This window comes from Mustelus asterias, chromosome 13 (assembly GCF_964213995.1).
Source record: "Mustelus asterias chromosome 13, sMusAst1.hap1.1, whole genome shotgun sequence".
Classification (NCBI taxonomy): Eukaryota; Metazoa; Chordata; class Chondrichthyes; order Carcharhiniformes; family Triakidae; genus Mustelus; species Mustelus asterias.
In genome coordinates this window covers 3,299,299-3,323,708 of record NC_135813.1, presented here as the reverse complement: position 1 = coordinate 3,323,708, position 24,410 = coordinate 3,299,299, and the positions used below count along the sequence as shown (strand labels likewise).

The following is a 24,410-nucleotide window of genomic DNA, read 5'->3' as shown; positions in this document are numbered from 1 at the left end:
AGGACAACGTGATCGGCGCAGGCTTGGTGGGCCGGAGGGCCTGTTCCTGTGCTGTACTGTTCTTTGTTCTTAAATAATATTTGATTAGATTTGATTTGATTTATTATTGTCACATGTATTAACACAGTGAAAAGTATTGTTTCTTGCGCGCTATACAGACACAGCATACCGATCATAGAGAAGGAAACGAGACAGTGCAGAATGTAGTGTTACAGTCATAGCTAGGGTGTAGAGAAAGATCAACTTAATGCAAGGTAGATCCATTCAAAAGTCTGACGGCAGCAGGGAAGAAGCTGTTCTTGAGTCGGTTGGTACGTGACCTCAGACTTTTGTATCTTTTTCCCGAAGGAAGAAGGTGGAAGAGAAAATGTCCGGGGTGCGTGGGGTCCTTAATTATGCTGGCTGCTTTTCTGAGGCAGCGGGAAGTGTAGACAGAGTCAATGGATGGGAGGCTGGTTTGCGTGATGGATTGGGCTATATTCATAACCTTGCGGTCTTGGGCAGAGCAGGAGCCATACCAAGCTGTGATACAACCAGAAAGAATTCATCCTATGGTGCATCTGTAGAAGTGGGTCTGTAAAGTCTATCTGTAACAGACAGAGCTAAGTGATCTCCTGAGCTCTGCAGTCCAGCCACAATTGCGCTGGGCAATTAAACAACTCACCGGAGGAGGAGACTCCACAAATTTCCCCACCCTCAATGATGGGATAGTCTAGCATTTCAGTGCAAAGGATAAGGCTGAAGTGTTTGCAGCCACCGTCAGTCAGAGGTACCAGTGGATGATCCAACTCTGTAGATCCCCAGTATCACAGAGAATTTGATTCACTCCACATGATATTAAGAAACAGCTAAAAACACTGGGTACTGCAAAGGCAAAGGGCCCTGAAAATATTCCAGCAACATTCCTGAAGACCTGTGCTCCAGAACTTGATGCCCCTCTTAGCCAAGCTGTTTACAGCTGCAAAGCTGGCATCTACCCAGCAATGTGGAAAATTGCCCAAGTATGCCCTGTCCATCAAAAGCAGGACAAGTCCAACCTGGTTTATTACTATTCCATCAGTCTACTCTCGATCATCAGTAAAGTGATGGAAGGGGTCATCGACAGCGCTATCAAGCAGCACCTGCTCAGCAATCACCTGCTCAGTGACGCCCAGTTTGGGTTTCGCCAGGGTCACTCAGCTCCTGACATCATTACAACCTTGGTTTGAACATGGACAAAAGGGCTAAACTCCAGAGCGGAGGCAAGAGTGACTGTCCTTGACATCAAGGCAGCATTCGACCGAGTGTGGCATCAAGGAGCCCGAGCGAAACTGGAATCAATGGGAATCAGGGGGGAAACTCTCCGCGGGTTGGAGTCACACTCGGCACAAAGGAAGATGGTTGTGGTGGTTGGAGGTCAATCATCTCAGCTCCAGGACATCACTGCAGGAGTCCCTCAGGGTCAGTGTCCGAGACCCAACCATCTCCAGCTGCTTCATCAATAACCGACCTTCCGTCATAAGGTCAGAAGTGGGGATGTTAGCACCATTCACGACTCCTCAGTTACTGAAGTAGTCTGTGTCTTTATCCAGCACAACCTGGCCAATATCCAGGCTTGGGCTGACACGTGGCAAGTAACATTCATTCCACACAAGTGCCAGGCAAAGACCATCTCCAACAAGAGAATCTAACCATCGCCCCCTTGACATTCATTGGCATCACCATCGCTGAATCCCCCACTAGGTGGCACGGTGGTTAGCACTGCTGCCTCACAGCGCCAGGGATCCGGGTTTGATTCCTGGCTTGGGTCACTGTCTGTGTGGAGTTCGCACATTCTCCCCGTGTCTGCGTGGGTTTCCTCCAGGTGCTTTGGTTTCCTCCCACAGTCTGAAAGACGTGCTGGTTAGGGTGCATTGACCCGAACAGGCGCCGGAGTGTGGCGACTAGGGGATTTTCACAGTAACTTCATTGCAGTGTTAATGTAAGCCTTACTTGTGACTAATAAATAAACTTTACTTTTACTTTATCAATATCCTGGGGGTTACCACTGACCAGAAACTGAACTGGACCAGCCAAATAAAATACTGTGGCTACCAGAGCAAGTTAAAGGCTCCGTTTCGTAAAGTGAAGACAAAACTGTGCTCAGTATTCCACGTTTCGTCTGACTGAACATAAGCATCATCAGTGACAGGTTTGAAGCACTCTGGTTGCCCCACCCAACTGAATGGAGCTTGTGTTATCAGCTGAAACAGCAGCACCCTACTTGTTGGGGAGGGAGGTGGAGACATGTTGGCACAGTGGTTAGCACTGCTGCCTCACAGTGCCAGAGACTCTGATTCGATTCCCGGCTCAGGTCACTGTCTGTGCGGAGTCTGCACGTTCTCCCCGTGTCTGCGTGGGTTTCCACCGGGTGCTCCAGTTTCCTCCCACAGTCCGAAAGACATGCTGGTTAAGTGCATTGGCCACACTAAATTCTCCCTCAGTGTACCAGAAGAGGCGCCGGAGTGTGGCGACTAGGGGATTTTCATTGCAACGTTAACTTCATTGCAGCGTTAATGTAAGCCTACTTGTGACAATAATAAATAAACTGGTGCAAATGTAGTGGAAAGGAGTTGAGTGGTGAGAGCTCGTCCTTGGCACACGAAGGGTTACAGCTTGCCTGCGAGTGGGAGGAAGGACGAGCGAGCTCAGGTTTCAGTTAAACGGCAGAGGAAGCTTACACAGGAAGAAGGAAGCTTGAGGCCCCCTTAGCTGCCAGAGAAATAGTTTAAAAGGGTCAGTTCCCCCGGGGGGGACTGTGAAGCTTGAAAGTAGTCACTGAGTAATTTCCTACCCAAGATGGCTGCTATGACTCTGATTCCCCGAGGACCTCCCCCGCCAGCCTCGATGTTTGCTGAGAACCCAAAATAGCTTCCCTTTGCCTTGTGAAGAGATCCATTTTTCTCGTGTGAAATGCTGCACAAGTAAATGTACCACTGCTCAGTGCTGCGGCAATGCGTTACCATCCCCTGCTCCGACTCCTCAGTGTAACTTCATCCTGACTTTTATTTTCTTCTTTTGGAGGGAAGAACTGGACTCATAAACCGCCAAATTTTTATCTTTTACTTCCCCTGTTACTCCAGTCCTGTAATTTTCTTTTTGATTTGTGTTTTTTTTTAATCAAATGATCCAATGGTTTGCAGTTTTCAATCACTGTGGGACAGCGTTTAGACCATAAGACATAGGAGCAGAATTAGGCCACTCGGCCCATCGAGTCTGCTCCGCCATTCAATCATGGCGGATATTTTTCTCATCCCCGTTCTCCTGCCTTTTAGCGGAGACTCGAGTCCAGAGATGTGTCGGGTTAGGTTTATTGGCCATGCTAAATTGCCTCTTGGCGTGCCGGGATGTGTAAGTTAGAGGGATTAGTGGGGTAAATGTTGGGGTTGTGGGGATAGGGCCTGGGGTGGGATTGTGGCTGGTGCAGACTCGATGGGCCGAATGGCTTCCTTTTGCGCTGTAGGGATTCTAGCAGAGCCCAAGAATGTCCTTCCAAATTTAGCCACTCTTATTGGGTTTGTTTGCAGTCTCAGACTGGCAGTGCTGGGCTAAAGGGATTGATTTTAAAATCATAGAATCCTACAGTGCAGAAGGAGGCCATTCGGCCCATCAAGTCTGCGCCGACCACAATCCCACCCAGACCCTATCCCTATAACCCCATGCATTTACCCTAGCTAGTCCCCCTGACACTAAAGGGCAATTTAGCATGGCCAATCCACCTAACCCGCACACCTTTGGACTGTGGGAGGAAACCGGAGCACCCGGAGGAAACCCACACAGGGAGAACGTGCAGACTCCGCAGAGACAGTGACCCAAGCCGGGAATCGAACCCGGGTCCCTGGCGCTATGAGGCAGCAGTGCTAGCCACTGTGCCACCGTGCCGCCCAGTTTTCTGTGACTTGCATCAAATCACGTAGGTGAAATCCGTGGCTCAGCTTTGTTCGAGTCGGAGCCTTGAGCACCAAATCTAGGCTGACCCGCCCTATGCAGGAAGTGCTACACTGTTGGAGGTGCCGCCTTTAACAGTTCCGAATGAGGCCATTGAGCCAGCTCAGGAAAAGCTATCCAGCCCAATCCCACTTTCCAGTTCTTGGTCCGTAGCCCTGTAAACTTTCAGATGCGACTCTGAACCAAGGCTCCATCTGTAACTGTAGGTGGGTGTGAAGGACCTCATCACTATTCAAAACACCCAGGCCAATGTTTGTTTACTCATTATCCAACCTTACTAAGGCAGAGTATCTGGCCAATATTGCATTACAGTTTGTGCGATAAGACCATAAGACATTGGAGCAGAATTAGGCCACTCGGCCCATCGAGTCTGCTCTGCCATTCAATCACGGCTGATATTTTTCTCATCCCCATTCTCCTGCCTTTTCCCCATAACCCCCGATCCCCTTATTAATCAAGAACCTATCTATCTCGGTCTTAAAGATACTCAATGACCCGGCCTCCACAGCCTTCTGCGGCAAAGAGTTCCACAGATTCACCACTCTCTGGCTGAAGAAATTCCTCCTCATCTCTGTTTCAAAAGATCGTCCCTTTCGCCTGAGGTTGTGCTTCGATCTTGCTATCTGCAAATTGATTGCCACATTATAACAATTGCCCTTCAAAAATATTTTGTTGGCTGAAAATCATTGTGTTTGGTGTTATAGAACAACAACTTGCATTTATATGGCGCCTTTAACTGGTAAAACGACCTCCAAGGAACTTTGCAGGGCCAAAGATTTGACACTGCGCTGCAGTAGAAAGAGAGCACAAAAGATTTACTGGGATGCTACCGGGACTTGATGGTTTGAGTTATAAGGAGGGGCTGGATAGACTGGGACTTTCTTCCCTGGAGCGTAGGAGGCTGAGGGGTGATCTTATAGAGGTCCATAAAATAATGAGGGGCACAGATCAGCTAGATAGTCAATATCTTTTCCCAAAAGGTAGGGGAGTCTAAAACTAGAGGGCATAGGTTTAAGGTGAGAGGGGAGAGATACAAAGGGTCCAGAGGGGCAATTCTTTCACACAGAGGGTGGTGAGTGTCTGGAACAAGCTGCCAGAGGTAGTAGTAGAGGCGGGTACAATTTTGTCTTTTAAAAAGCATTTAGACAGTTACATGGGTAAAGTGGGTAGAGAGGGATACGGGCCAAACGCGGGCAATTGGGACTAGCTTAGTGGTTAAAACAAAATGGGTGGCATGAACAAGTTGGGCCGAAGGGCCTGTTTCCATGCTGTGAACCTCTATGACTCTGTGATCTTTGGACAAATGACCAAAAACTTGTCATAAAAAGAGAGGAGAGGATGTAGAGGTTTAGGGAGTGAATTCCAGAGCCTACGATCCAGGTAGCTGTTACACACAGTTGGAGGTGCTGCCTTTAACAGCGTTAAGTGCAGAATGAGGCCATTGAGCCAGCTCAAGAAAGGCTAGCCGGCCCACAGGGAGTGGTTGAGGTGAATGGTATCGATACATGTAAAGGGGAGCTGGATAAACATGAGGGAGAAGGAATACAGGGATCTGCTGATAGGGTGAGAGGAAGAGGGATAGGAGCAGGTTGATGTGGAGCATAAACACCTGCATGGACCAGATGGGCTGAATGGCCTCTTTCTCTGATATAAATTCTGCACCTCAACCTAAATCTTGCCATTGTCCAACACCTCTCTCTCTAAAATCTCACCACTGAGGCTGCCAGTGATTGAGGAGCGATGGAAATCAGGGATACTCAGGAACATTGGAGAAGCGCAGAGATCTCAGAGGCTTGTGGAGATGGAGGAGATTAAGAAATAGGGAGTGATGCGGTAATGAAGGCATTTGGCACGGTGGCACGATGGTTAGCACTGCTGCCTCTCAGCGCCAGGGACCCAGATTCCATTCCGGCCTCGGGTTCAATGTCTGTGTGGAGTTTGAACATTCTCTCCCTGTCTGCGTGGGTTTCCTCCGGGTGCTCCGGTTTCCTCCCACAGTCCAAACGTGCAAGTTAGGTGGATTGGCCATGCTAAATTAACCCTTAGTGTCAGGGGGACTAGCTGGGGTAAATGCATGGGGTAATGGGCCTGGGTGGGATTGTGGCCGGTGCAGACTCGATGGGCTGAATGGCCTCCTTCGGCACTGTAAGGATTCTATGATTTTATGAAAATGAGACTGTGAATGTGCACTCTTCCCTTTGATTTTGCTTGCTTTAATCTGACTGTGATAATGGACGGCACGGTGGCAAAGTGGTTAGCACTGCTGCTTCACAGCACCAGGGTCCTGGGTTTGATTACCGGCTTGGGTCACTGTCTGTGGGGAGTTTGCACGTTCTCCCCGTGGGTTTCCTCTGGGTGTTCCGGTTTCTTCCCACATCCTGAAAGACGTGCTGGTTAGGGCGCATTGACCCGAACAGGTGCTGGACTGTGGCGACGAGGGGAATTTCACAGTAACTTCATTGCAGTGTCAATGTAAGCCTTACTTGTGACTAATAAATAAACTTTAAGAAACTTTTAATGAGCAGGGCTGCTGTATATAAGCAGCCTCTCTGTGTTTGAGCTGTTCCCCCCATCTCTTCATTGACCAGAATGTATAAATATTGGGATAGAACAAAGATCAAGCTCCAGCCTCTTCACCCTTCACAGCATCAGCAGATGTTTCTGTCTGGGAGTGGCGGTGATGTGTGTAGAAGGTGGCGGGACCCATTTCTTTGTCAGCTGATAAGACCATGAAAAAGACAAACAGAATCCCTTTGTATCTCCAGAGTTAGACCACAAAAGCACGGAAGTAACGCTGTACTTGTGCGAGGTGTTAATTAGGCCACAGTTTGGAGAATTTAGGGGCACCCATTGTTGGAAGGATGGAGAAGGTGCAGTGTGTAGGTAACCCTGCCGTGAGTTACACTCACCTCTGCCTTATACACTAGAATCAGCCCCCGGTTAGTGGCAGCCGCAATGATGAGGTTTCAGAGAGATGTGTTGGACAACTGCAAGGTTTAGGTACAGAATTTATATCCGAGAAATGGGCCATTCAGCCCATCTGATCCACACAGATGTTTATGCTTCACATCAACCTGCTCCTATCCCTCTTCCTCTCACCCTATCACCCGATCCTTCTATTCCTTTCTCCCTCATGTTTATCCAGCTTCCCCTTAAATGTATCGATACTATTCACCTCAACCACTCCCTCTGAGAGCGAGTTCCAGATTCTCACCACACTCTGGGTAAAGAACAAAGAAAATTACAGCACAGGAACAGGCCCTTTGGCCCTCCAAGCCTGCACCGACCATGCTGCCCGAGTGAACTAAAACCCCCTACCCTTCCGGGAACCATATCCCTCTATTCCCATCCTATTCATGTATTTGGCCAGACGCCCCTTAAAAGTCACTATCGTATCTGCTGAAGTTTCTCCTGAATTCCCGCTGAGATTTATTAAAGACTGTTGCATAAAAATGGTCCCTAGTTCTGATCTCTTTAGCAAATGAAGCATCCTCTCTGTGTCTACTCTATTGTACCTTTCATCATTTTAAAAACCTCTATCAGGCCACACCTCGGCTCATCTCATTTATATAGAAAAGAATCCTGGCCTTTCCTGAAATACCCATGTGGAAGACTGCCTATGGGCCCCACTCCATGAGAACCAATGATAGGACCACTCTTGTTCACAATTCTTTTCTAATGATTTAGACTTTGGGATCGAAAACACAATTTCAAAACTCACTATCACAGGAAGGAGCTGTGACGAATCGATTAGGTGTGTTTAAAGCAAGGCTGAATAAACCAGTGAGGGAGCGTGAAATGGAAGATTCTGCCGATGGCGTGAGACAGAGGAGGGAAGGAAATTTGAGTGGAGTGTAATTATCAGTATGGGCTGGATGGGCCGATTGGCCTGTTCCTTTGCTGTGCTTTCTATATAATTCTGTATTACCCGACAAGTGTTTCTGTGCAGAGGTGAGTGAAGCCGCAAACTATTGTGTTTGTTTCTGCAGATGAAGACCGGCCCATTTGCGGAACACTCCAACCAGCTGTGGAACATTAGTGCTGTCCCTGCATGGTCCAAAGTTAATCAAGGACTGATCCGAATGTATAAGGCTGAGGTGAGTGCAACTCAAAGTGGTGTTTCCCCAAACCAGACCCCTCAGATTCGTACTGAATAGGGGCGGCCTCGTGCTTAGCGCTGCTGCCTCACAGCACCAAAGACTTGGGTTCAATTCCAACCTTGGGTGACTGTGTGGAGTCTGCACATTCTCCCCGTGTCTGCGTGGGTTTCCTCCGGGTGCTCCGGCTTCCTCCCACAGTCTGAAAGACATGCTGGTTTGGTGCATCGGCCGTACTAAATTCTCCTTCAGTGTACGCGAACAGGTACCGGAGTGTGGCAGCTAGGGGATTTTCACAGTAACTTAATTGCCGTGTTAATGTAAGCCTACTAGTGACTAATAAATAAACTTAAACAGTGGCACAACGGTAACCGTAATGTCTGGCCTCCAATTAAAGCTTGTAGCAGGAGTGAGTTACGACATCCTCATCCGAGCAGTGTTAATAGAAGCAGGAAACTTAGCTTCAGTAGATGCTAATCATAGAATCCCTGTAGTGCAAAAGGAGGCCATTCGGCCCATCGAGCCTGCACCGACAACTATCCCACCCAGGCCCTATCCCCCTAACCCCACGTGTTTACTCTGCTAATCCCCCCAACGTGGCTAATCCATCTAATCTGCACAGCTTTGGACTCTGGGAGGAAATCGGAGCACCTGGAGGAAACCCACGCAGACACGGGGGAAATGTACAAACTCCACACAGTCACCCAAGGTCGGAATTGAACCCGAGCCCACTAACCGCTGTGCCACCCCAGGGGTACGAATCCTCGCCACAGCAGAGATTCCTGCAAGGCTGCATTTACTGGTTTGTGCTCAGCAGTGACGCCCCCTCCAGTTGAGTAGACTGACTGTCCAGGTTCACTTATGAGAATGGCCACTGTGTTGAGATGCCACAGGGGATGTCAGCATCCATGGAACTGCACCCCAGTGAAAGATACGGCCTCTCTGCCAGTGTAGCGAGAGATGCAGACAGTACGACACTGTCAGCCTGATTCACTGGGTAGCTCTCAACCCTCTGAATCAGAAAGGTTCACACCCCACTCCAGAGACCTGGGTTAACACTCACAGTGTCAGTACTGAGGGAATGCTGCACTGTCAGAGGGTCAGTACTGAAGGAGTGCCGCACTGTCAGAGGGTCAGTGCTGAGGGTGTGCCGCACTGTCAGAGGGTCAGTGCTGAGGGTGTGCCGCACTGTCAGAGGGTCAGTGCTGAGGGAATGCCGCACTGTCAGAGGGTCAGTGCTGAGGGAGTGCCGCACTATCAGAGGGTCAGTGCCGAGGGAGTGCTGCACTGTCAGAGGGTCAGTGCTGAGGGAGTGCCACACTGTCAGAGGGTCAGTACTGAAGGAGTGCCGCACTGTCAGAGGGTCAGTGCTGGGGGAGTGCCGCACTGTCAGAGGGTCAGTGCTGAGGGAGTGCCACACTGTCAGAGGGTCAGTACTGAAGGAGTGCCGCACTGTCAGAGGGTCAGTGCTGAGGGAGTGCCGCACTGTCAGAGGGTCAGTGCCGAGGGAGTGCTGCACTGTCAGAGGGTCAGTGCTGAGGGAGTGCCACACTGTCAGAGGGTCAGTACTGAAGGAGTGCCGCACTGTCAGAGGGTCAGTGCTGGGGGAGTGCCGCACTGTCAGAGGGTCAGTGCTGAGGGAGTGCCACACTGTCAGAGGGTCAGTACTGAAGGAGTGCCGCACTGTCAGAGGGTCAGTACTGAAGGAGTGCCGCACTGTCAGAGGGTCAGTGCTGGGGGAGTGCCGCTCTGTCAGAGGGTCGGTGCCGAGGGAGTGCCGCACTGTCAGAGGGTCAGTGCCGAGGGAGTGCCGCACTGTCAGAGGGTCAGTGCTGAGGGAGTGCCGCACTGTCAGAGGGTCAGTGCTGAGGGAGTGCCGCACTGTCAGAGGGTCAGTGCCGAGGGAGTGCCGCACTGTCAGAGGGTCAGTGCCGAGGGAGTGCCGCACTGTCAGAGGGTCAGTGCCGAGGGAGTGCCGCACTGTCAGAGGGTCAGTGCCGAGGGAGTGCCGCACTGTCAGAGGGTCAGTGCCGAGGGAGTGCCGCACTGTCAGAGGGTCAGTGCCGAGGGAGTGCCGCACTGTCAGGGTCAGTGCCGAGGGAGTGCCGCACTGTCAGAGGGTCAGTGCCGAGGGAGTGCCGCACTGTCAGAGGGTCAGTGCTGAGGGAGCGCTGCACTGTCAGAGGGTCAGTACTGAGGGAGTGCCGCACTGTCAGAGGGTCAGTACTGAGGGAGTGCCGCACTGTCAGAGGGTCAGTGCTGAGGGAGCGCTGCACTGTCAGAGGGTCAGTACTGAGGGAGTGCCGCACTGTCAGAGGGTCAGTACTGAGGGAGTGCCGCACTGTCAGAGTGCTGGCTTTCAGATGAGATATTAAATCGAGGTCCCTTTCGCTGAACATTACAGATCCCAAGGCACCGTTTCAAAGTAGCGCTGGGGAATTCTCCGGGGTGCTCTGAGACAAAATATTTATCCCACAACCAGCATTGCTGAAAAGCAGGCGACCTGCTCGATGTCACACTGCTGTTTGTGGGAGCTTTCTGTGCTCAAATTGACTGTTGTATTTCCTACAAAGAGAGTGGGGGTTAGAAAAGGTGAGTGTGGAGGAGGGGATGTGGGGAGAGGCACACCATTGAAATTCCACCGCTGAAGAATATATTTGTGGGTGTATCTTGGTGCCGTCGTTACTCTGGTTTTGGGCGTTGTGTGTGCTGCAGTGTGGTGAAACTGTTGCTTCTTTCCGGGTGAAGCTCGTTCTTGTGGAGTCCCCTGATTATGGTCAAAGAAGCAATTTATACATCACCTTTCACACCCTCAGAATGTCCCTAATGCATTGAAACTAGTCAAGTAGTTTTGGAAGGACAATCGCTGTTATAGGAAACATGGCAAGCAATTTGTGCACAGCAAGATCCCATACACAACAATGCATTCATGACCACATAATCTGTTTTGGGTGATGTCGGTTGAGGGATGAATTTGGCCTGGATACCAGGGAGAACACCCCTGCTGTTCTTCAAAATGGTGCTATCTAAGAGGGGCCAAGATTACAAAGGGAGGAATTTATGACAGTGCGGCACTCCCTCAGTACTGACCCTCGTACAGTGCAGCACCCCCTCAGTACTGACCCTCTGGCAGTGCGGCACTCCTTCAGTACTGACCCTCGTACAGTGCGGCACCCCCTCAGTACTGACCCTCTGGCAGTGCGGCACTCCCTCAGTACTGACCCTCTGACAGTGCGGCACTCCCTCAGCACTGACCCTCTGACAGTGCGGCGCTCCCTCAGCACTGACCCTCTGACAGTGCGGCACTCCCTCAGCACTGACCCTCTGACAGTGCGGCACTCCCTCAGCACTGACCCTCTGACAGTGCGGCGCTCCCTCAGCAATGATCCTCTGACAGTGCGGCACTCCCTCAGCACTGACCCTCTGACAGTGCGGCGCTCCCTCAGCACTGACCCTCTGACAGTGCGGCGCTCCCTCAGCACTGACCCTCTGACAGTGCGGCGCTCCCTCAGCACTGACCCTCTGACAGTGCGGCACTCCCTCAGCACTGACCCTCTGACAGTGCGGCGCTCCCTCAGCAATGACCCTCTGACAGTGCGGCACTCCCTCAGCACTGACCCTCTGACAGTGCAGCACTGCCTCAGCACTGACCCTCTGATAGCATGGTGCCCCATTGTTCCTGAACTGAATTGTCCATCTAATTTCCATATTCACACCACTAAAGTGGGGTGTGATCCCTGATTGATTCACTTGCAGGTGAGTTCCACCCCTCAGCCATGGCTGATCTCTTGTTGTAATTATGAATTTCTGTCATATGTTGACCTGTGTTGGAGTTAGGCGAGAGATTGGGATGGAGGGAATGGGATGCTGTCATTTCTCTTTCACCCCTCACCCCCGTCACTCATGGGGGTGGCGATGGGGAGAGGGGATAAGGTGCGCCTGCGATTCACCCACGTGCCGTATGAAGGGAGAGTGGAGAATAGGTGCCTCTCTGAACAGACAAGAGAAACCTTTTGATTTGATTTGATTTATTATTGTCACATGTATTAACATACAGTGAAAAGTATGGTTTCTTGCGCACTATACAGACAAGGCATACCGTTCATAGAGAAGGAAAGGAGGGAGTGCAGAATGTGGTGTTACAGTCATGGCTAGGGTGTAGAGAAAGATCAACTTAATGCGAGGTAGGTCCATTCAAAAGTCTGACAGCAGCAGGGAAGAGGCTGTTCTTGAGTCGGTTGGTACGTGCCCTCAGACTTTTCTATCTTTTTCTTGACGGAAGAAGGTGGAAGAGAGAATGTCCGGGGTGCATGGGGTCCTTAATTATGCCGGCTGCTTTGCCAAGGCAGCGGGAAATGTAGACAGAGTCAATGGATGGGAGGCTGGTTTGCGTGATGGATTGGGCTACATTCACGACCCTTTGTAGTTCCTTGCGGTCTTGGGCAGAGCAGGAGCCAGACCAAGCTGTGATACAACCAGAAAGAATGCTTTCTATGGTGCATCTGTAAAAGTTGGTGAGGTGTGAGATATTCGTAAAGCCCTTTAAAATTCATTCAATTGGTTCGTTCTTGTGCACTATACTGACAAAGCATACCGTACATAGAGAAGGAAAGGAGAGGGTGCAGAATGTAGTGTTAAAGTCATAGCTAGGGTGCAGAGAAAGATCAAATTAGTGCGAGGTAGGTTCATTCAAAAGTCTGACAGCAGCAGGGAAGAAGCTGTTCTTGAGTCGGTCGGTACGTGACCTCAGACTTTGGCCAGCACGGCTCCCAAATATGAGCAGCCAGTTTCAGAATGGTGATGCCTGCCGCTGGAAAGGGGCTCCAGAGTGTCCCGCCCTCTCTGCTGCAGGATGGACATGGGCAAGTGGGTGCCAGGAATGGTTGTGGATTTGCGGATGGGGAGAAAGGTTTGAGAGTGGGGGGGGGGGGGGGGGGGGAGGGGAGGGTGGGCTGGGATTGACCTCCCTTTCCAAATGGACTGTCTCTTTAAGCTGCTGGCCTGGGAGGAAGTGTTGGAGACGCCAGCCATGGGCAAGGCCTCCTTCCTGGAGCACAATCCCTCCACCAGAGGAAGCAGAGCCAAAACGTTTCTTGAGGCAAAACGCGAGACAAAAGGCAGCTTGTTGTAGAGGCTGGTGGTTAGGCGGGAAGCTGGAGCCTGTGTGGCCTCTTACTCGCTGCACCCACTGCATTCCCCTCCCTTCAAAAATCTATTCAAACCTTGGTAAAATGATTGCTTCGAGAGGGATTTGAGTCTTTCAGCAGCTTGCTTTTACTTTATTATTAGGTTTTGAAATACCTTTTGTTTTAGAAAAAGAAATGAAGTTACATTAAACTTGCAGCATAAAACAGACCACTCTGCCCCAACTGGCCTTTACGCTCCACATTAACCCCCTCTCATCCCTCTACATCTCACCCCATCCCCATATCGTTCCCATCGTAGAATCCCTACGGTGCAGAAGGAGGCCATTCGTCCCATCGAGTCTGCACCGACCACAATCCCACCCAGGCCCTATCCCATAACCCCCACATATTTACCCTAGCTAGTCCCCCTGACACTTGGATCAATTTAACATGGCCTATCTACCTAACCCACACTTCGGGGCGGCACAGTGGTTAGCATTGCTGCCTCACAGCGCCAGGGACCCGGGTTCGATTCCCGGCTTGGGTCGCTGTCTGTGTGGAGTTTGCACGTTCTCCCCGTGTCTGCGTGGGTTTCCTCCGGGTGCTCTGGTTTCCTCCCACAGTGTAACGATGTGTGGGTTAGGTGGATTGGCCATGCTAAATTGCCTCTTAGTGTCAGCGGGACTAGCTAGGGTAAATGCATGGGGTTACGGGGATAGGGTCTGGGTGGGATTGTGGTCGGTGCAGACTTGATGGGCCGAATGGCCTCCTTCTGCACTGTAGGATTCTATGATTCTATGATTTTTGGACTGTGGGAGGAAACCAGAGCACCCGGAGGAAACCCACTCAGACACGGAGAGAACGTGCAGACTCCACACACTGACCCGAGCCGGGAATTGAACCCGGGTCCCTGGCACTGAGGCAGCTGTGCTAACCACTGTGCCACCGTGCTGCTGTTCCTTTCTCCCTTGTGTTTATCCAGCTACCCCTCAATCTATAAAACATTCAGCTTCGCCACTTTTGTGCTGAAGTGAGTTGCACATTCTCACCAACCTCTGGGTGAAGAATGTTTTTCCTGAGTTAGATTAATTGGTGACACAAGTGGAAACATCTTCTCTATGTCTACCCCATCGAACCACTTTGTGATCTTTAAAAGCTGCGGAGTGATTTGATCGAGATCTTCAATTTTTTTCTGAGAGAGTAAAGGAGTTGCAGCCTGTTCGGTCTTTCCCGATAGTGCATCTGCCGACATTTCGTGCAGTCGGGGGTGGCACAGTGGTTAGCACGGCTGCCTCACAGCGCCAGGGACCTGGGTTAGATTCCCGGCTTGGGTCACTGTCTGTGTGGAGTTTGCACGTTCTCCCCGTGTCTGCGTGGGTTTCCTCCGGGTGCTCCGGTTTCCTCCCACAGTCCGAAAGACGTGCTGGTTAAGTGTGTTGGCCATGCTAAATCCTCCCTCAGTGTATCCGAACAGGTGACAGAGTGTGGCGACTAGGGGATTTTCACAGTAACTTCATTGCAGTGTTAATGTAACCCTACTTGTGACACTAATAAATAAACTTTAAACACATCGGTGGCTCAGTGGGCAGCGTGCTTCCCTCTGAGACTGAAGGCCGCGGATTTGAGCAAGTTTTTTTCTTGTACCTGCCGTAAGGTGTTATTTTAGGGAGGAATGATTCTGGCTGGAGTTCGGGATTCACGGGCTGTCTAGTACCTTGCTCATGTGGCCGTTAGTCGGACTGCTTGGGCAATGTGCATCGACAGGCTATTGAACTGTGTGAGGCATCACAGCCCCAGCTTTGGAGAGTGATTGGTGCTTTTTTTCCCAAAGCTTAGCCCAGGGACATTGAAGCCCAATAGCAGCTGTTCCAGGAATCAGGCTGGTGTCAAGCATAGAAGCAGGAGTAGGCCATTCAGCCCATTAAGCCTGCTCTCCCACTCAGTATAATCATGGCTGATCCTTAATCTCAACACCATACTCCTATCCCCCCCATACTCTTCGACACCTTTAGTGTCTAAAAATCTGTTTCTTAAATATATTCAGCGAGTTGGCCTCCACAGCTTTCTGTGGTCGAGAATTCCACAGATTCACCAGCCTCTGAACGAAGAAGTTTCTCCTCATCTCAGTCTTAAATGGCCCTATCCTGAGACTGTGGCCCCTTGTTCTCGGCTCCCCCCAGTCCGAGGAAACAACCTCTGCATCCGGTCTGTCCAGCCCTGTCAGAATTTTATACATTTCAATGCGATCCCCTCTCTTACAACACTAAAGGAGGCTATTTGGCCCGTTGTGCCTCTGCTGCCTCTTTGAAAGATCTATCCAATTAGTCCCACATCCCCTGCTCCTTTCCTGAGAGCCCTGTAAATTTCTCACTTTCCAGTATTTATCCAACTCTCTTTCGAAGTTCTTGTTGAATCTGCTTCCATTGCTCTTTCAAGCAGTGCATCTAGATCCCAACAACTGTGTACAAAACTCTCCTCATCTTCTCTCTGGCTCACTTGCCATTACCTTCAATTGGTGACCCTCCGGTTTATTTATTTATTAGTCACAAGTCAGACTTACATTAACACTGCAATGAAGTTACTGTGAAATTCCCCCAGTCGCCACACTTCAGTGCCTGTTCGGGTCAATGCCCCTAACCAGCACATCTTTCAGAATGTGGGAGGAAACCGGAGCACCCAGAGGAAACCCACGCAGACACAGGGAGAATGTGCAGACTCCGCACAGACAGTGACCCAAACCGGGAATCGAACCCGGGTCTCTGGTGCTGTAAGGCAGCAGTGCTAACCACTGTGTCACCGTGCCGCTCCTTTACTAACCCTCCTGCCTTTGGACTCATTCTCTCCCTTATTACTCTATCAAAACGCATTGTGATTTTGAATTCATGATGCCATGATTCATTGAAATAAGTTCTGACAGGAGATTTAACTTGATTTGAGGTTGCATGGGATTATTTAATCGTCCTCTCCAGTGGCCACAGACAGCCTCTGACCATCACCCCGCTGATTCAGCACAGATTGCATCTGGGTCACCATGACATAACTTTCTAAGTTACTTTTTCTACCAGTCTCCCTTGTTCTGTTTCCAAGCTTTATCTATCCTGGGAGTGTTTGATGGGGACAGTGTAGGGGGAGCTTTACTCTGTATCTAACCCTGTGCTGTACCTGTCCTGGGAGTGTTTGATGGGGACAGTGTAGAGAGAGCTTTACTCTGTATCTAACCCCATGCTGTACCTGTCCCGGGAGTGTTTGATAGGGACAGTGTAGAGGGAGCTTTACTCTGTATCTCACCCCGTGCTGTACCTGTCCTGGGAGTGTTTGATGGGGGACAGTATAGAGGGAGCTTGACTCTGTATCTAACCCCGTGCTGTACCTGTCCTGGGAGTGTTTGATGGGGACAGTGTAGAGGGAGCTTTACTCTGTATCTAACCCCGTGCTGTACCTGTCCTGGGAGTGTTTGATGGGGGACAGTGTAGAGGGAGCTTTACTCTGTATCTAACCCCGTGCTGTACCTGTCCTGGGAGTGTTTGATGGGGGACAGTGTAGAGGGAGCTTGACTCTGCATCTAAACCCGTGCTGTACCTGTCCTGGGAGTGTTTGATGGGGACAGTGTAGAGGGAGCTTTACTCTGTACCTAACCCCGTGCTGTACCTGTCCTGGGAGTGTTTAATATTGTCAATATGTTCATAATATACAAAAAATAATTTTATAATTCATTCCCAGAATTTGAGCATTGTCGGTAAGACCAGCATTTTGTTGCTTACCCCTAATTGTTCTTGTGAAGGAAGTGGTGTCACCTTCCTGAATATACCCGAGTTGCTCGCTGCACCATTACTGAGGGTCTAGCGCATTTACTGAGCGTCTGAAGTCACATAACGGCCAGACTGGGTAAGGATGGCAGAGTTAATGGACACACATGAACCATTTGGAACTTTATAATAATCCAGTAGGTACATGGTCACTATTATCAAGGCTATCTTTTTATTCCAGATTTATTTAATTCATTAAATGTTGGTTTCAGAACTGCTGTGGTGAGATTTGAACTCGTGTCTCTGGATCATTCGCTCAGGCCTCTGGATTACTTGTTCAGTGATCTAGTGCTGCCACATCCCCTGTTAAATGAGATGTGGGTTTTTTTCTGCAGTACGTTCCATTGAACTCTGCTCGTCCTTCCTGTTTCCTTGGGTCTCTCTCTGTGTGCTCGCAGCACTGGGTGACGTCAGTTGAAAAGACTGTACACTGTTACTTGTCTCTCAGCTCCTGCCATGACTGTGTGTGCCATGCCTGTGGGGTTTAATTAGTCACTGAGCTGCCAGGACCTCTGACAGATCCCCATCACATTCCCGACATTCCGACTCTCCCTCTCTCTGACTCCCGCCCTCACCCCCTTCGGTGACATCACTGACCTCTCGAAAGTGTTTTTGTGAAAAGAGTTGAAAGTTAAATAGTTTTTTTGTTCCACCCTCCAACGTTTAGCTTCATGTTCGGCGTGTCAGAAACAGAGGCATAGAAGAAACCCCTGCATTTCTATAGCACCTTTCGTGTCTGCAGGACCTTCCCAAAGCACTTTTTAAAAAAAAGTTTTAAAGTTGATTTATTAGTGTCACAAGTAGGCTTACATTAACACTGAAATGAAGTTACTGTGAAAATCCCCTAGTCGCCACACTCCGACGCCTGTTCGGGTACACTGAGGGAGAATTTAGCATGGCCAATGCACCCTAACCAGCACGTCTTTCAGACTGTGGGAGGAAACCGGAGCACCCGGAGGAAACCCATGCAGACAGAGGGAGAACGTGGAAACTCCACACAGACCCAAGCCGGAAATCGAACCCGGGTCCCTGGCGCTGTGAGGCAGCAGTGATAACCACTGTGCCTTCACGCCTCACAGCAGTTTACAAGTGATCACACTTCAGAAAACTTAACAATGTAGGAAATGTGGCAGCCAATATCTGAACAGCAAGATCCCATGGGCAACAATGGGGGGGAGATAGTGGTACAGTGGTAATGTCACTGGCCAAGTAATCCAGAGGTCATCTTAATACTCTGGGGGGAGAGGGGGGCACAGGTTGAAATCCCACCACAGCAGCTGGGGGAAGATACATTCAGTTAATAAGTCAGGAATATAAAGCTAGTCTCAGTAACAGTGACCATGAAACTATCATCGACTGTTGTAAAAACAAAACAATCTGATTCATTAATGGGGGCCGCATCGTGGCACAATGGTTAGCACTGCTGCCTCACAGCGCCAGGGACCCGGGTTCGATTCCCGGCTTGGGTCACTGTCTGTGTGGAGTTTGCATGTTCTCCCCATGTCTGCGTGGGTTTCCTCCGGGTGCTCCGGTTTCCTCCCACAGTCCGAAAGATGTGCTGGTTGGGTGCATTGGCCGTGCTAAATTCTCCCTCAGTGTACCCGAAGAGACGACTACGGGATCTTCACAGTAACTTCATTGCTGTGTTAAACTTCAATGTCCTTTAGGGAAGGAAATCTGCCGTCCTTACCTGGTCTGGCCTACATGTGACTCCAGAGCCACAGCAATATGGTTGACTCTCAACTACCCTCTGAAATGGTGTAACTTGCCACTCAGTTCAAGGGCAGCTTAGGGAATGGTTACATCAGCACTGGCCACAATCCGTGAAAGAATAATTTTTAAAAAGTCATAATTTCGTGTAATCTCTTTTTCCCCTCAATTCCTCTTCCGGTTCTATTGCCAACGACCTCAATTCCTGTGTCCTTTGATTATGGATTGTTTTTGCTGGAATGAAGGCTTCATTTCCTGCACAAGTTGTTGCAACTATACAAGGCATTGGTGAGGCCGCACCTGGAGTATTGTGCACCGTTTTGGTCCCCGTATTTGAGGAAAGATGTAGTGACATTGGAGGCAGTTCAGAGGAGGTTCCCCAGATTGATTCCAGAGATGAGGGGTTTGTCGTATGAAGAGAGATTGAACAGTTTAGGCCGAAACTCTCTGGAATTTAGAAGAATGAAGGAAGGTCAAATTGAGGTTTACAAGATGATAAAAGGTATGGATAAAGTAGACGAGGAGCGGATGCTTCCACTTGTGGGGCATTCTAGGACGAGAGGTCATAGTCTTAGGATAAGGGGCAGCAAATTTAAAACAGAGTTGAGGAGAAACTACTTCTCCCAAAGGGTTGTGAATCTGTGGAATTCGCTGCCCCAAAGTGCGGTGGATGCTGGGACAGTGAGTAAATTTAAGGAGGAGTTAGACAGATTTTTAATTGGTAATGGGTTGAAGGGTTATGGGGAGAAGGCAGGAAAATGGGGATGAGGAGAATATCAGCCATGATTGAATGGCGGAGCAGACTCGATGGGCCGAATGGCCTAATTCTGCTCCTGTATCTTATGAACCTCAAACCAAAAGAGAAAATGCTGGAAAATCTCAGCAGGTCTGGCAGCATCTATAAGACAAAGGGTCATCTGGACTCGAAACATCAGCTCTTTTCTCTCCTTACAGATGCTGCCAGACCTGCTGAGATTTTCCAGCATTTTCTCTTTTGGTTTCAGATTCCAGCATCCGCAGTAATCTGCTTTTATGAACCTCAAACCCTGTGTCCTCTGGTTATGGATTGTTTTTGCTGGAATGAAGGCTTCATTTCCTGCGCAAGTCTCTTTGATTTGGAAAATGAAACCCCAGACAGAGTTGTTTGACGAGTAGGTGGAAATCCTCTCGCAGCGATGCGTGGGGGAATCGTCCTGTTTGTATTCACTTCCCGCCCGCATGGGGAAAGAAAGCTGGGGTGGAGTCTAAGGATCAGGAATCAGCCACTCACTGGTCCCAGCCTTGTCTCTTTATCCCTTTTTAATCCAGTCTGTATGCCCTGTTCGCATGTGGTTTGATACGCTACCTTCCAAACAAGTATCTGTTCACCTGTTTCATGCATTTTATTCTCTGTGAAATGGGGGGGGGGGAAAAGGACACACATTTATATGGCGCCTTTTTACAACCTCTGGACATCCCAAAGCCAATGAAATGGGCGGCACAGTGGTTAGCACTGCTGCCTCACAGCTCCAGGGTTCAATTCCCGGCTTGGGTCACTGTGTAGAATTTGCACATTCTCCCCATGTCCGCGTGGGTTTCCTTCGGGTGCTCCTGTTTCCTCCCACAGCCCAAAGCTGTGCGGGTTAGGTTGATTGGCCATGCTAAATTGCCTCTTAACATCTCAGAATGTGTAGGTTAGAGGGATTAGCGGGGTAAATATGTGCGGTTATGGGGATAGGGTCTGGGTGGGATTGTTGTCGGTGTAGACTCGATGGGCCGAATGGCCTCCTTCTGCATTAGGGATTCTATGAAATATTGAAGTGTGTTGCAGGAGTTGTAATTGTATCAAGGACTATCGTGGTAAGGTTACTTTTAAAAGGTTGTATGCCCGTAGGAGGAATAATGGGTGCAGGGAAGAATGAACCGGGATGGAGATTGTGTAGACTTAATTATAATGCAGGGAGGAAGGAGAGTGGGTCAGGGGACAAGACAAGATCAGAGAGGGGGTAACCATAGTATTGTCAGTGAGACAAAGGACAGCAGAGATAGAGGATAGACAGCTGAACAACAATTTGCATTTATATAACACCTTTAACATAATAAAGTGCTGCACTGGATTATCAACAAAACCTGGCACCAAGCCACAGCAGGAGAGAAAGAACAAGCTTGATCAAAGAGGTTGGCTTGAAGGTGCATCATAAAGAAGGTGAGGGAGAGCATTGGAGAGAATGCTGGAGCTTTAGGTTAAAGTTAATTTATTAATGTCACAAGTAAGGCATAGATTAACACTGCAATGAAGTTACTGTGAAATTCCCCTAGCCGCCACATTCCAGCGCCTGTTCGGGTACACTGAGGGAGACTTTAGCACGGCCAATGCACCCTAACCAGCACGTCTTTCAGACTGTGGGAGGAAACCGGAGCACCCGGAGGAAACCCACGCAGACACGGGGAGAACGTGCAGACTCCACACAGACGGTGACCCGGGAATCGAACCCGGGTCCCTGGCGTTGTGAGGCAGCTGTGCTAACCACCGTGCCACCCCCAGGCAGCTGTAGACACGATCATCAGTAAAGGGGTGAAAGGTTTGGAAAGGCACAGGAGATGAAAGCTGGAGGAATGCAGTGTTCTGGGAGAGCTGGAGGAGGCTGGGCAGCCAGCTCAGTTTGCCCGTGTTGGTCTCTGCAGCAGAGTTTTCCCTGATTTCCCCTCCTCCTAACCTGTCTTACTTTCCTTTCCAGTGCCTCGAAAAATTCCCAGTCATCCAGCACTTCAAATTTGGCAGCTTGCTCACGATCAACCCAGTGGGTTCCTGAGCTGAAGGAAAGCGGACACCAGAAACGTCAGCAGCCTTGGGATCCACCCCCTCTCCAAACAGCTGCAACAAAACAAACTTCCACCAAAAAAAAAACAAACCATGACTCTTGTTTTCCTTTAATAGAAATTTCCTTTTGGTTTTGTTTTAAGTGCGGACACATATCTCTCTCTCTCTCGAGTGAATTGGTGTGGATTTTAAAGGGGGAAATCGCACTTCACAGGGGCAAACAGACATCGAGCGGATTGGCTGTTTGCTGCCAGAGTTTACTGGTTGGCACCTTCTCCTCACTCACTGTAGCACAATCTGCGATCTGCATCTCCGGCGTGACGACAAAATTTGACCTGATACATGCGTTTCGGCTCCTGTTGCGTCCGAGCATCGCTTGTTCAGCGGTGTGCCACAAAGCTTCCTCTGCTGTTGCTGCCACTCCCACTCCTGACGGCAACGATAAAGTGAAAACTTCATCTTGCTTTTCTATGTGTCATCCTATCTCTGCTCTCCTGCCCCACATCACCCCCCCCCCCCCAACATTGAGCTAGTCTCAGAAAGTTCTGAATTGCCCACAAAGTTTAAACAGCTTCTCCAAACCGCCCATCTCAGTTTAAAGTTATTTTAAAAAAAAAATAACAATGAATAAAGTTCTCTGATCTGATTGTAAAATAATCTGGGAAGATCTCACCCCAGAATTTCTCCCCCTCCCCCCCCCTTTGCAGGATTGCGGGGGAAAAGAGAACTACACAAATGTTTCACTAAAATAGATTTAACCCTTTGAGAATGTGCCTTCGATCTATGGGGGTGGGGGGGGAGGGGGGGGGAGGTGAATCTGTGCAAATTAAATCCAGCAAACTGTGTTTAATTTGAAAAGAAATCTACTTTGATACTTGCCTACTGCAAATTACTGCCTTGGTCCAAAGATGTTTTCCTTCCCTCCTCCCCAAACCAACAGCCCTGAAACTGAGGGGAAATTGATGCTTTTAATAAAATAATTCACTCTATTAAGGCAGCGATGTTCTTAAATGTAAAATGGGGCAATTCAGTGAAGCAACAAGTTATCACCCCCCCCCTCAGCCACTCTCACCTCCCACCCTAACCCCCCCCCCCCCTCCTTCCTTAGCACCCTGGTTTCTGCGATTTTAAGTGTCAGCTTTTAAATAAGGGAATGATCGCCAGTAACTGAAGTTTTCCATTACTTGGTTTGGTTGGATTTATTCTCCGCCAGCCATTCCTATTTAAACAGTAAGTATAAATCTCGTTAGACAAAGTATTAGGCAATGCAGTATTTAAAGGATGTGGATAATCTCAGCCCTTTACAGTGTGTTTTTGTGTGTATCAGTCCAGGAATATACAGAGGACGACGCCTGGAATGTTTATCAATGACATTTAAACCCCTCGATGGAACCTACTCCTGTGATGTTATTGCATATAATAAAAAAAATAAAGATTAAAGGGATTGTGGTTTCTCCAAACTCACTGGGGATGACTTCTTTCTACCTGGAGAATGCCAGAGTGATGTGGTTTAATTTATTATTGTCACATGTATTAACACACAGTGAAAAGTATTGTTTCTTGCGCGCTATACAGAGTATAACATTCATAGAGAAGGAAATGAGAGAGTGCAGAATGTAGTCATAGAAATCCTACAGTGCAGAAAGAGGCCATTTGGCCCATCGAGTCTGCACCGACCACAATCCCACCCAGGCCCTACCCCAATATCCCTACATATTTTACCCATTAATCTACGCATCTCAGGACACTAAGGGGCAATTTTAGCATAGCCAGTCAACCTAACCCGCACATCTTTGGACTGTGGGAGGAAACCGGAGCACCTGGAGAAAACCCACGCAGACACAAGGAGAATGTGCAAACTCCACACAGACAGTGACCCAAGCCGGGAATCGAACCCAGGTCCCTGGAGCTGTGAAGCAGCAGTGCTAACCACTGTGCTACCGTGCCGCCCTGTAGTGTTACGGTCAAAGCTAGGGTGTAGAGAAAGATCAACTTAATGCGAGGTAGGTCCATTCAAAAGTCAGACAGCAGCAGGGAAGAAGCTGTTCTCGAGTCGGTTGGTACGTGATCTCAGACTTTTGTATCTTTTTCCCGACAGAAGAAGGTGGAAGAGAGAATGTCTGGGGTGTGTGGGGTCCTTGATTATGCTGGCTGCTTTGCCGAGGCAGCGGGAAGTGTAGACAGAGTCAATGGATAGGAGGCTGGTTTGCGTGATGGATTGGGCTACATTCATGACCTTTTGTAGTTTCTTGCGTTCTTGGGCAGAGCAGGAGCCATACCAAGCTGTGATACAACCAGAAAGAATGCTTTCTATGGTGCATTTGTAAAGGTTGGTGAGAGTTGTAGCTGACATGCCAAATTTCCTTAGTCTTCTGAGAAAGTAGAGGCGTTGGTGAGGCTTAACTATAGTGTCGGCATGGGGGGACCAGGACGGGTTGTTGGTGATCTGGACACCTAAAAACTTGAAGCTCTCGACCCTTTAAAATTTGTAGAAAGGGACATGTTCTCCTTTACGCTTCCTGAAGTCAATGACAATCTCCTTCGTTTTGTTGACATTGAGGGAGAGATTATTGTTGCCGCACCAGTTCACCAGATTTTCTCTATCATTCCTGTACTCTGTCTCGTCATTGAGATCCGAGTGATGTTGAAAAATTTGCATTCACGCAGGTTTGGCTGGTTTAGGTTTGATCAGGATCGATCCCTGGTCTCTGCGGTGACTGCTCATCTCAGCCAGCATGGGAATAAGGGCCTGTGCAATTGGCCTTGATTCCTAGGGAATGGAAAATGAACTCACGCCATTGTTGAAGACCAGTGTCACTAACTCATTGAATTATCCAGTTTTGCTTTGTTGCGGGCATAGGATTAATTGGATATCTCTTTCAAAGAAATATCCAATTAATGGGAT

At 49.3% G+C, this 24,410-nt stretch overlaps 1 protein-coding gene across 1 annotated transcript in view; it reads left to right on the top strand.

Annotated features, from left to right (window-relative positions):
• The window catches only part of ptpa (protein phosphatase 2 phosphatase activator), a 54,482-nt gene extending 31,479 nt beyond the window's left edge, over window positions 1–23,003 (top strand). Inside the window, exons 8-9 of the mRNA XM_078227540.1 lie at window positions 7,956–8,063; window positions 21,423–23,003. Coding sequence (XP_078083666.1) covers window positions 7,956–8,063; window positions 21,423–21,497 — 183 coding nt within the window. The 3' untranslated portion in view covers window positions 21,498–23,003. The remainder of the gene's footprint in view (window positions 1–7,955; window positions 8,064–21,422) is intronic.
• Window positions 23,004–24,410: the final 1,407 nt, after the last annotated feature.